Genomic DNA, 10,673 nt, shown 5'->3' on the forward strand with positions numbered 1-10,673 from the left:
TGAGGGGTCTGGAGAACAAGCCTTATGAGGAGCGGCTGAGGGAACTGGGGTTGTTTAGCCTGGAGAAAAGGAGGTTGAGGGGAGACATCATCAGTCTCTACAACTACCTGAAAGGAGGTTGTAGTGAGGTGGGTGTTGGTCTCTTCTCCCAATTAACTAGCAATAGGACGAGAGGAAATGGCCTCAAGTTGCGCCAGGGGAGGTTTAGACTGGACATGAGGAAAAATTTCTTTACTGAAGGAGTGGTTAAACATTGAAACAGGCTGTGCAGGGAAGTGGCTGAGTCACCATCCCTGGAAGTATTTAAAAGATGGGTAGATGAGGTGCTTAGGAACATGGTTTAGTGGGTGGGCATGCTGGTGTTGGGTTGACGGTTGGACTCAATGATCTTAAGAGTTTTTTTCCAACCTTAATGATTCTATGATCATCTGTACGGACAAGGAATGCCACCCACACCCACCCTATGTGGGACTGTATCCTGGAAAGCAGTAACTGTGAAGTAACTGGATTAAGAACATTGCCCATTCATCAGAAGAGGGCCGCAAATCTGGCATACTTGAACCTAAATTCTTAAACTGAGTAGTTACACAGGTATGAGAAGCTCACTGAGCAAGTTAGTTCACTCTGTGGCATGTCCATGATACTATTTTGTCCAGTACAGGTATTAAAGAATGCTTACTTTTCACTCTGCCACTTGAATACCCCAAACTTTCTATATTAAAGAAACAATATAATGAGTAGACACAGTCTGAAAAAAAGAAATCTAGAAGTAGTTGTTAGTATTACAACGCTTGCTTGTAGAAAAAGCTGCAACAAAGCTGCTTCTCCTCAAAAAAACTCTTGCAAACTGCTTCTGTAACGATGAGATCCCCAGGAAAGTGGGATGATGAAGGGTGTCGCTGAGAAACATGTTTTAGATACCACATTCAGCCAGCCAGCCTCCCTAGGCTCCAAGGTACTCCTCCATTCAGCACAGAAGCCTAGGACAGACATGAATCACCTTTTCAAGCACCTACTCTTTCTCCACAGGGAGCCTACAGAGATTAGCCAGCAAACCTAATCAGCTAAGTGAGGTGTCATGAGTTGGGCAATACTGTTACACCCATGTAATCCTCACTGGGGATCAAACTGAGGATCTCAGAATGAAATCACAAGCAGCTACTACTTGAGCCTAAGAAGGAACTCGTAAACAAACTACACTCACTGCTGCCAGTCACTAAGTGAGTATATTATATTTAATTGTTAGGATACACCTTCTAACCATAAATAACGCATAAATATCTCCCACTCCTATGCCACAGGCGATATGAGCAATCCCAGAACACCAGGAATGAGCTTCCAAACAAAGTCCATTACAGGGCGTATTGCTACAATATAAAACAGATGTCAAGGCAGTAAGTGCTCATCATTTCTCCAAAATACTTAAATGACATTAACATGTCTAGTTTTTGTTTTCACAGAAAATGTAAGTTACTCTGAAGGGCATAAGGTATAATGCAGAGCAGGGAGCAATGACACTCCTTAGAGACAAATGTGACCCAATATGATAACCCTCATCTTTCGGTGCAAGTTGCTCATAACATCCCACAATCTCTTAATTCCCAAAACTGTCACTACAGTATATTACGTCAGTACCTCATTGATTTGATCCTTGTTCCAAGACATCCAATGCTCTGTCATTCAGGACTCCCCACATGAACAGTGGGGACTCCCACAGTGAATGCAGGACAAACAAGGACAATGCTCAAAACCATTATCAAACAACGTTGAGACTGGTTCACTAGTTCAGCCGTCACTGACTAAAATCCATCTACTTTCCTGAAGCAAAAGCTCTTGAATAATATTTTTAATTCACTCTCTTTTAATTAGGGATCTTGACAATGAAAGCAAAGCAAGGTCATTGTCCACGTCCCATGACCTGATCACATTACTGCAGGCTTAGCAAGAAGGATGGATACTACTAACAGCTTTTATGAAGAACTGACTAATTAAACTGGTAGATGGGGCATTGAAATGTATCCCATGAAATACTTCTACATTTAACCTTCATTTAAAATTTGCAGAAGAGACCAAAATGCAAATCAAAAAGATGCTTAGTGGGAAGCAAATTCAATTTATTACAAATTGAGACATCAAAAATATTCTTCAGCTCAGCTGCTTTGGGAAAAATGTCCTCCCACATCAAAAAGTATAATTTGAAAGAAACTGGTTCTATCTGAAAGTTCTCCTGCCTTCCCCTGAAATCATGCTGTCAGCTGACCCTCTGACAAATTGCACTTAACATATGGTGGGCTCATGTCAAACCTTTCTACAGTTTAGCAGCACAGTATTTGTAATCATCTATAAAATAAGAACAAGAGTAAATATTAGCCTGAGACCTGGCAGAGGGGTCAGTAAGAAGGGTTCAATGCTTATATGGGAGATAGTGCAAGGACTCTTCTGATCTCACACCAGAAGTTAGTTATCATTAAACACAGAAAGTCCAGATGAGACACATACTCCACCTACTGCCCAGGGAGTGAGGAAGGCATGCCTCCCCAGCACAGCGTACCTGACAGTGCGTAATACATATCTCTGCCCACAAAAAAAATTCTCACGAAATTGGGCAAAACTGCATTGAACCTCAATGCCCAAATGCAGGGCCTATGCCATTAAACACAAATAAACCTGTATTTTGACTAATGATATAGGGGAACGGAGCTTGAACAGTGAGAATGGCACAAATGGCACATCTTGGAGTGGAAGAGAACACCTGTGGCCTCAGGCTACTTTTATACTTTCTTGATCTTATCTTACCTACTATTTTGAGACTCCAGACTGCTGTTAAGTTGATCATGTTGTCCACAGCGCCCACAAATGGCTTAGAAAGTAATGGAGCTTTGGGCATGTCCTCATTTGCTATCAGACATGACATGTTTGAGAGACAAGAAGAGTCCCTGGGGGCAAATCTGCTGGTTTCAAGGCAGATCAGTATCATGGAAGATATCGCAATGCAATTTTATATCCAGCTTTAATAAACACACGACCCACACCAAAAGCAAGCTGCCCTCCAGTGCACTGTAGCTCTCTCAGGTAAACTGTAAACAGCTCAAGGCACTAACCATGGCTCTCTTGTATTTTGCAGTCTGATGCTCACCATGAGCATTTAATGGAAAAAGACTGCAAGATCAAACACAGATGTCTTCAAAATTTTTTTCTTCTGGATGGGGTGCAGCACATGACAAACTTTCCCTCTCCTCCTGTCTATCACTGTTTCTTTCACCTTCAAGATTCTTGTCTGTACTGCAGGGGACAGCTTCCTCTTGCAAGCTTTGGAAAACCACCACTGGAAAGGATTGCAAATGCAACTGCAATTTTGCTTTTGCTTTAGGCATCTGACTCACAAATGTTAAATGCAGAAGGAGTTTTTTAGGATGTTAAAATAAATGACCATCAATGAACTTTGATCACCATGTTTAAAATACTCCTTGTTTTATGGTGTGCATACAGCAGGTTTTTGCTTAAATTTATGGTAATCTAGGTCATGCTTCAGTGAGTTATTAAAAAAACTGGAACAGGAGCTGACTCATCAACACAAATACCAGCCCACTCATAGCCATACAAGAAATCCCAGGGCCAAAAGAAAACAACAGAAAATCAATTAGAGCGACAACTTTCATCAATAAGATGAGTGTTCAGCAAAGTATTCTCAGAACTCTGCTGGTACGTGAATTGCCCTTACATTTCTAGGAGAATATTTTGCTTTAGATGGTCTTTGTTTTCATAACTGACAGGTAAAACAACTTGATTTTTGCCTCTACTGCTTGTGAAACAGCTCCTGGTCAGCTCCTGGAAATCTCCAAGTTCTAATCCATGCTCTGCCAAAAGCTCCTTGCTTTTAAACAAGACATTTTATTTTCAGATCTAAGATCCTTCCTGTAAACTAATAAAATGGTGATGACACTCATTCACCTGTCACATAAGGCTGCAGTTCTGATTAAGGAAAAATTTTTCTCCTCGAAACTTGTTTTGTAAATAGAAAGCATTACAGAAGAGTTAAGTTTTAACTTGTTTATACAGCTTTTGTTGTGTTTGCAAGACATTGAACTTTTACCTTACCCAGCATTTATGAAATAAATGTGACTAGTGGTTTAGGTTAAATGGACCATGTTTTCTTAGTCCAGGAACCCAATTTTGAGTGAATCTGATGTTCTGCTCATAGAATGAGAGATGAGGGCCGGTACAAGGTATCAAGGCCAAGATATTCCCATCAATTTAGTATCCTATTTTGAAACAACAAATCCACAAAAGAACTAACACAGCACTTTCTGTGCATCTGCCCTGCAGAATAACTCAGGTTCATGTGAGTTTACTGGTGCTTCATTACCAAACTTCTGTCCTTAAACTGCATGCACAACAACACAGGTCAGACTGGTTACTCTCTAGGCAAAAAAGCACTTACTCTTTTAGGCAAAGAGAATTTAGGTGCCACACTCAAGTTATCAGTTGCTATTAAAGACACGGAGAAAAAAAATCAGAAATGAAACTGAATTTTTTTTTCCCCAGCTGGATGTCATGCAGGAACTTGTCAGGGACATTCAGATACCATGACAGTAACTATCAAGTAAGCTAATATATTAAAGGCTAAGAATACACTTTTGGCTATGGATTTCTAAGCACAAGCATATATCAGAAGACCAGTAACTAAAAAACTAAATATGTCAACATCATTGTATTAGCCATTGTCTTTATCATGTTTCACAGCTGTACCATCACTGAACAATGGTATCACAATCTTTGAAGTGTAATAGTTCAGACAAAAATATGAAGGAAAACTGAGCTGCATGAAAGCTTCAGTGTCAACGGTGCACATGTGATACCTATCAGCGTTTCAGAGGGTTACAGCTAACGTGAGGAAGAAGAGAGAAACTCCTGTCTCCATTTTTTAACTTAAGAGTGAGGGGAATGTACCAATAATATTTAGTTCACATTTACCTTGTTTCCAGAAAATCCAACAAACTCCAGTAATCTCAGAATCCGTGCAGGAAACATGGACAATGTCTACAGAAAGACATGCAACAGTTACGCAGTAATAGACTTTCTGCCTCTCAGCTACCAGCTGCCTCCTACAACTTTTCCAAACACAAGACATAATCACTAAAATTACTAAAAATATCTTTATATGTCTGAATATTTCCTGGGTAAATGTATACACCTGCTATATTTTACATACGATTTAAGCAGAAATATCTGTTTAATATAGGGACCCTGGGTCTCCAGGATTCCCTGCATAGAAATATGTTTACATAGCACATGCTTAGTACCTCTAGTACTTCTTGGAAGTTTCAGAAATACTGGTGCATACCACACAGTACATATTTGTTCTTTGTGCAGTAAATCAAACATTTGGGCATGTGTCAGGCTCACACAAAGTAATGCAAGCAAGGGGAAGCACCAGGCACTTTCTCCAGCCCATCACCTGAACAACCATGTCACCCCTCACCATCTCCATGTCAACCCCTCTGACACACCAGGAACCGTCCTGCACTATTTGACCACCCGCTTTCTGACCAGAACACAAGCAACAACAGCCAACAGTGGCCTGAACAGCACTCAGGGCCCCATTTATGCACCCTGCCCCACCAACTGCCCTGCTAACAGCCAAGTCCCTGGTCGCAGTCCCTGGTTGCTTCCCAAACGCCATTTGAACAGTAAATGGAAGTCAACAAGCACAGGCAACTGCTGCTTCTGTGCAAGGCTTCTCCTGGCCATCCAGCTGTAGTCTCATGAGACTACAACACTTTCCCCTCCAAATGCCTCCCAAGCATTGGTCACTTGGCTAATGAACAGCCTTACTGGAAGCTGGGCACAGGCGCTCAGCTATATTCTCAAAGCCCACATCAGATGAGATAATTTCTCAGTTAATAATTTCCCCGTGAGGATGAGCAAGTGGGTCTGCACACACTGAGTAGTATTGCCCATATTGCAGGTAGTAGTCTCTTTATTTCTAAAGTGTATTACTATCCAACCTTCTTAGACCGGAGACTGGGATCCTGCAAGCGTCAGCGCACACACCTGATTTTAACTGTATGCTTAGTAACACTGATGTCAGTGGAACTTCTCAGGTATTTAAGTTAAGAACATTTTCAGGAGCTTGTAAGACTTCAGCTCAAGAGAACTGTTGGTACATACCAGATTAAATGCTCCAACTCCAAGTTTTACACCTCCCTCAAAATGAAGATGGTTCTCTCCTTTGACATAATGTGGAGACTGTATGAGACTGTCCAGCTCCCTGAAAATGCACAAGATTCTGTTATATTGTCAGCAAATAAAATGATTCATTACAATTCAGTAAGAAAGTAACCCAATTACCTTGAACTACATAGTAGTTAAAAAAAAGTAAATTTGTCATCTCACCCAGGTGAACACCACCTATAGCATTTTGTTGGATTTATCAAAAAATCATTTCTGTCACATTACTATCAATTCAAAAATATGGAGTCCTGGAGATTAATTCCTGTCAAACAGACAATTTGCAACCACATTTCTGCCTGAAAATGTTTCAAGAATGGCTGTTGGGAGCAACACCAACCTTTACTACTGCAAAAATAGATGATGGGGCAGTGCAGGATAGTTAAATTTAAATTAGCAAATTTAAATTAGCAAATTTGATTTGAGTTTCACTAATCCCTGGATTAGGTATTCCCTTTTTGTGCATGTTCATTCAAAAGAACATTTTGTTATATATAGGAAAAGACAATTGTAAGAAATATTTTAAAATGGGCAGGTATATCGGAAATTACTTTTCACTTCTTTTTCTCACTTTCATAGATCTCAACTTTGTAGTGTCCCTTTATTTCCCTGTGTAATCCAGCTGGATTTGAACCTGTTTTGTCTCCAAGCTTTCTACAGCTATGTCTTTTTCGCACTATTGTTTTAGTTTATTTTGTTAACTACTAGGAGAAGAAAAACACTGTTTTAATGGCAGCCACATATTTGTGTTCAGGCTGTCATGTTTTTATCTGCTGGTTGTTGCCAACAGATATAGGACTATTCACTGTAATTGCAGTCTTTACTATGAACCTGCATTTAGAGTCGCCTTCAACCCGCACAAATATGGACACTGTCACCTCTCTCCCTTTCAGTATACTTCTGGAGAACCTGGGCTGGATGCTGTTTGGTGTCTGCTAGACACATGAATTTTTGTGGCTGTTCGAGTCCAAATTTAGTGTTCTAAAATAAAACAAAATATGATGCATATTTAGCTTTCACTTTTCAAAGTTATTTGTATAAGTCTGTACTACCATGAAAGTTTTCTGAAATTTTTTGTTCACTGACAATAAGCAAATGTTTCATTCTGAATTATTGTTTTATTTCATTCCATCTTTTTTACAGTGTATGGTAACCTTTCCGCTCTGAAAGAGAGTTTTAAAAATTGCATCTTTGCAACTTTTACTCCTCCTGTCTTTTCAGGGTTGCTGTTGTTGTGGATTATCAAGCAGTACTGCTGACAGTGGGGAAAGGAAAGATGGCTTTTTAATATCAGAAACTATGTTGCAAAAAAATCAAGACAAATAAAATCTCATTTCCATATTTCATTATTTTCTCTGTAACTTGTTGCACCATGCTCTCACCAAAACTGCAAACAATTATTTCTTCCCACATCAAAGGTACAGTACAAAAATCCTAACTGCCAATCTCACATACAAACTCTCCCTTTGTTAAAGTACATGTTTTAGTAATATGCAAGTTGTTGTTACAATTCTTTTGAAGAAGACCCCCTAAGAGCTACTAGATTTATAACACTTTGTTTTTACATATACTAGAGCGAATCTTAATTTATTGAGGCACAACTGACTATGCTTACCATGGTGTACATGTTAATTTAATTTTTAGAATTCACTACTGCACTTCAAAACCTTTTGCACATGTTGAAAGTAACTCTCCGTAACTTCCTGGATGAAAAGACATCTGCTTAAGCAGATGTTTTTGACTTATAGACACTAAGTAATGGGCATGTTGTGAGTTCAGATAAGCAACCTTGCTTATCATTTTCAATAGCATGCACCTAACTCTTTAGAGTATAACAACTGCTATACTTAACCAGATTAAAAGTCCAGCTAACCACATATTTCACTCAGACAGTGGCATACGCTTGGAAAAGCATCCTCTAGGAAATGACTGTTCAGGGACTTCATAATGCAGAGAGACTGCATCTGTTCTACTATGCTAACTAGCCCCTATAAACCTATTTCCTGTAAATTTGTTTAATCTTTGTTTGAAGCCATTTATACTTTCCATTGCAAGCTCTTCAGTCTATTGTCTCTTAATTTTGTTTTAGTTTCAGGCATTTATTATGGAATTACTTGTGCTTCAGCTACTGGTTTTGAATGTTCCAAAAGCTGCAGCTAGAACTATAAAGAAATGCCATTTCTTATGCTTAATGACTGCGGATCTCCAAATCGTGCTATGCAGACACAAGGAGCGCTACATCATTTAGAACAGTTATTTTTTGACATAATTTCAAGGATATAGTATTTGAAGCAGGCAAACCTTGGGAGTTAACAGGGTTAGGGTCCACTATCTTTAGAGTCCGAATCAACCATAATATCAGTGTCTTTTGTTACGCGAAGGAGGAATTTGTGTGGGCTGAGAAAAGCTATAGACATGAGGCCCATAATAAAGGCTGGAATAAATACAACAGTAATTATTTTGTGAATTGGACAATTCGACCAGCAGTACTTTTGACTGAAAGAGTACGCTTAATCACATCATCATTCTGACTTACCTGTATGTTTGGTAACTGTTTCGGACTTTGATGCCTCCTTTTATGAAGCTAACCATATTCTCATCCTGTTAGAAAGGAAACACATTAGCAATATGAATTTATAAGAATTATAAAGAGCTTTTGTTTTCTTGAGATGAACACATGCCTTGAACATAACCATCATGACACAGACAATATAAGTCTCTGAGAAACAATACATGGATTTAGGATTTCCTTTTTGTATTAAAATATTTTTACTGTGTTCAGACATATATGTGTTATTTTGATGCCTTCCGTGATGAGTTTAGCCTCTCTGACCTTTGGACCATCTGAATTTGCATTAATGAACACAGGGACTAAGCTAATGAATGGCACGTAACGTACATGCATTTGTGGCTATTTCAAAAAATAGCTTTCTCTCATTTGTCCTTCAGCACAGTTAAGATCTGGACGTTTCCTGGCTCAGCACCAGATACAAATAACTTGCCTGTCCTCAGGAGTCTAGAGAATATAGTTGCACATCCTAAAAAGGAAGCAGGGTAAGTAAAGTTATGCAGGATGTGCTCTTTCTGGTCTGAATATTCAAGTACCTATGAGATCCATACTAGTATTGTAACATGTTACATTACAAGCCATAACAAACTGAGAACTTACATCAAAGTGTATCTGGGGGACCATTAGTTTACAGTTGGAACCCAAAGAGAGAACTCTCTAGTCTCGTAACTTTCTGGTGGCAGTTTCTTCTCTCACTCATTGCATATAATCTATCATTCTGGTTTGTTTTGATATCTGCTATTACTTTGGGATAGGAAGACTACATGTGTTTTAGCAGATGGTTTTTCTGTGATGGTATTTTAAGAGGCTGTATGAAGCATTGTGGAGAAAATAGCAGAGATTAGATGAACATTTGGTTGGTTTACTGTTAAGGAAAAAGGGCCCAATTGTGCTCGTAGATACGTAAACAAAGAGACAGAACCTGCCTTAAAGAGCTTTCCATCCTGCTGTAAGTCAAGAAGATAATCCAATCAAAGTTACAGTTCAATTTCTTCCAGACTTTGCTTTCTATGAACTAGTATAGGAAACTGAAGGGCAGTTTGGGCCGTTAGGCTTGAACTCCTGCAGCCTGCAACACCACCACTATCCTGAGTCCTTGACAGTCATCCTTAAGCAACATTATCAAGAGTGATAATTGAGGACAGAAACTATGCACCATAAATGAACATGTAATTCCTGATGATACATCCCCAGAGACTTGAGTCCTAATCACGTGCAAACAAAATAACCACAGAAAAATGCGACCCTGTTTTCATTTGTTCTGTAGAAAAAGTCAGGTTTTAAGTGGCAACAGGAAGGCGGGGTGTATAGCATACCTAACCATATGTAAAGGTTCAGTTATATTTTCCTTTGAATGGAAAATGGAAAGAGGAAAGAAGATGGTTTTAAAATGTTTAAATTCAGAGTACTCATGATACCAACAACAGAGATAACCAACGTGAGAATAGTCCAGTCCCTGAAAAATCCTGAGACTAATTTTTATGCGTTTTCAACTGGATTTGGTCATTTACATTAAGCATTAAAACTAACCCACTTCAATAGCTGTTGGAACCAAGTGCCTTTGTTTAATTTTTAAAACCAGTTCATGTGTTCATGAAAAATTAAACACGGAAGAGGAAGCAAATGAACAGGCATTCTTTATGTAGAAGAGGACAAGAAATTATTTTCTTACTCTTAAATTTCTCATGTATCTATAAACATTTTTAAAAACAGATATCTGCAAAAATAGTGCTTAAAACCAAGAGACACTGCATTAAACACTCCTTTCTTAGAGGCACAATGGAGATGTTCTGAAAAGCCTTGCTTCCATAGCTTCAGATATCACCCAAACTGTCTCCAGTGCTAGAGACTACTCATCCTAAAGCAGCAGGAA

At 39.0% G+C, this 10,673-nt stretch overlaps 1 protein-coding gene across 1 annotated transcript in view; it reads right to left on the reverse strand.

Annotated features, from left to right (window-relative positions):
• TTC39A (tetratricopeptide repeat domain 39A) overlaps nucleotides 1–10,673 on the reverse strand; it is a 42,649-nt gene that overhangs the window by 19,242 nt on the left and 12,734 nt on the right. The window contains exons 5-7 of the mRNA XM_009318719.1: nucleotides 8,768–8,832; nucleotides 6,172–6,271; nucleotides 4,975–5,040 (exon numbers count right to left, since the gene is read on the reverse strand). Of these exons, the coding sequence (XP_009316994.1) occupies nucleotides 4,975–5,040; nucleotides 6,172–6,271; nucleotides 8,768–8,832 (231 nt within the window). The remainder of the gene's footprint in view (nucleotides 1–4,974; nucleotides 5,041–6,171; nucleotides 6,272–8,767; nucleotides 8,833–10,673) is intronic.

Source organism: Pygoscelis adeliae, unplaced genomic scaffold (assembly GCF_000699105.1).
Source record: "Pygoscelis adeliae isolate BGI_AS28 unplaced genomic scaffold, ASM69910v1 Scaffold82, whole genome shotgun sequence".
Classification (NCBI taxonomy): domain Eukaryota; kingdom Metazoa; phylum Chordata; class Aves; order Sphenisciformes; family Spheniscidae; genus Pygoscelis; species Pygoscelis adeliae.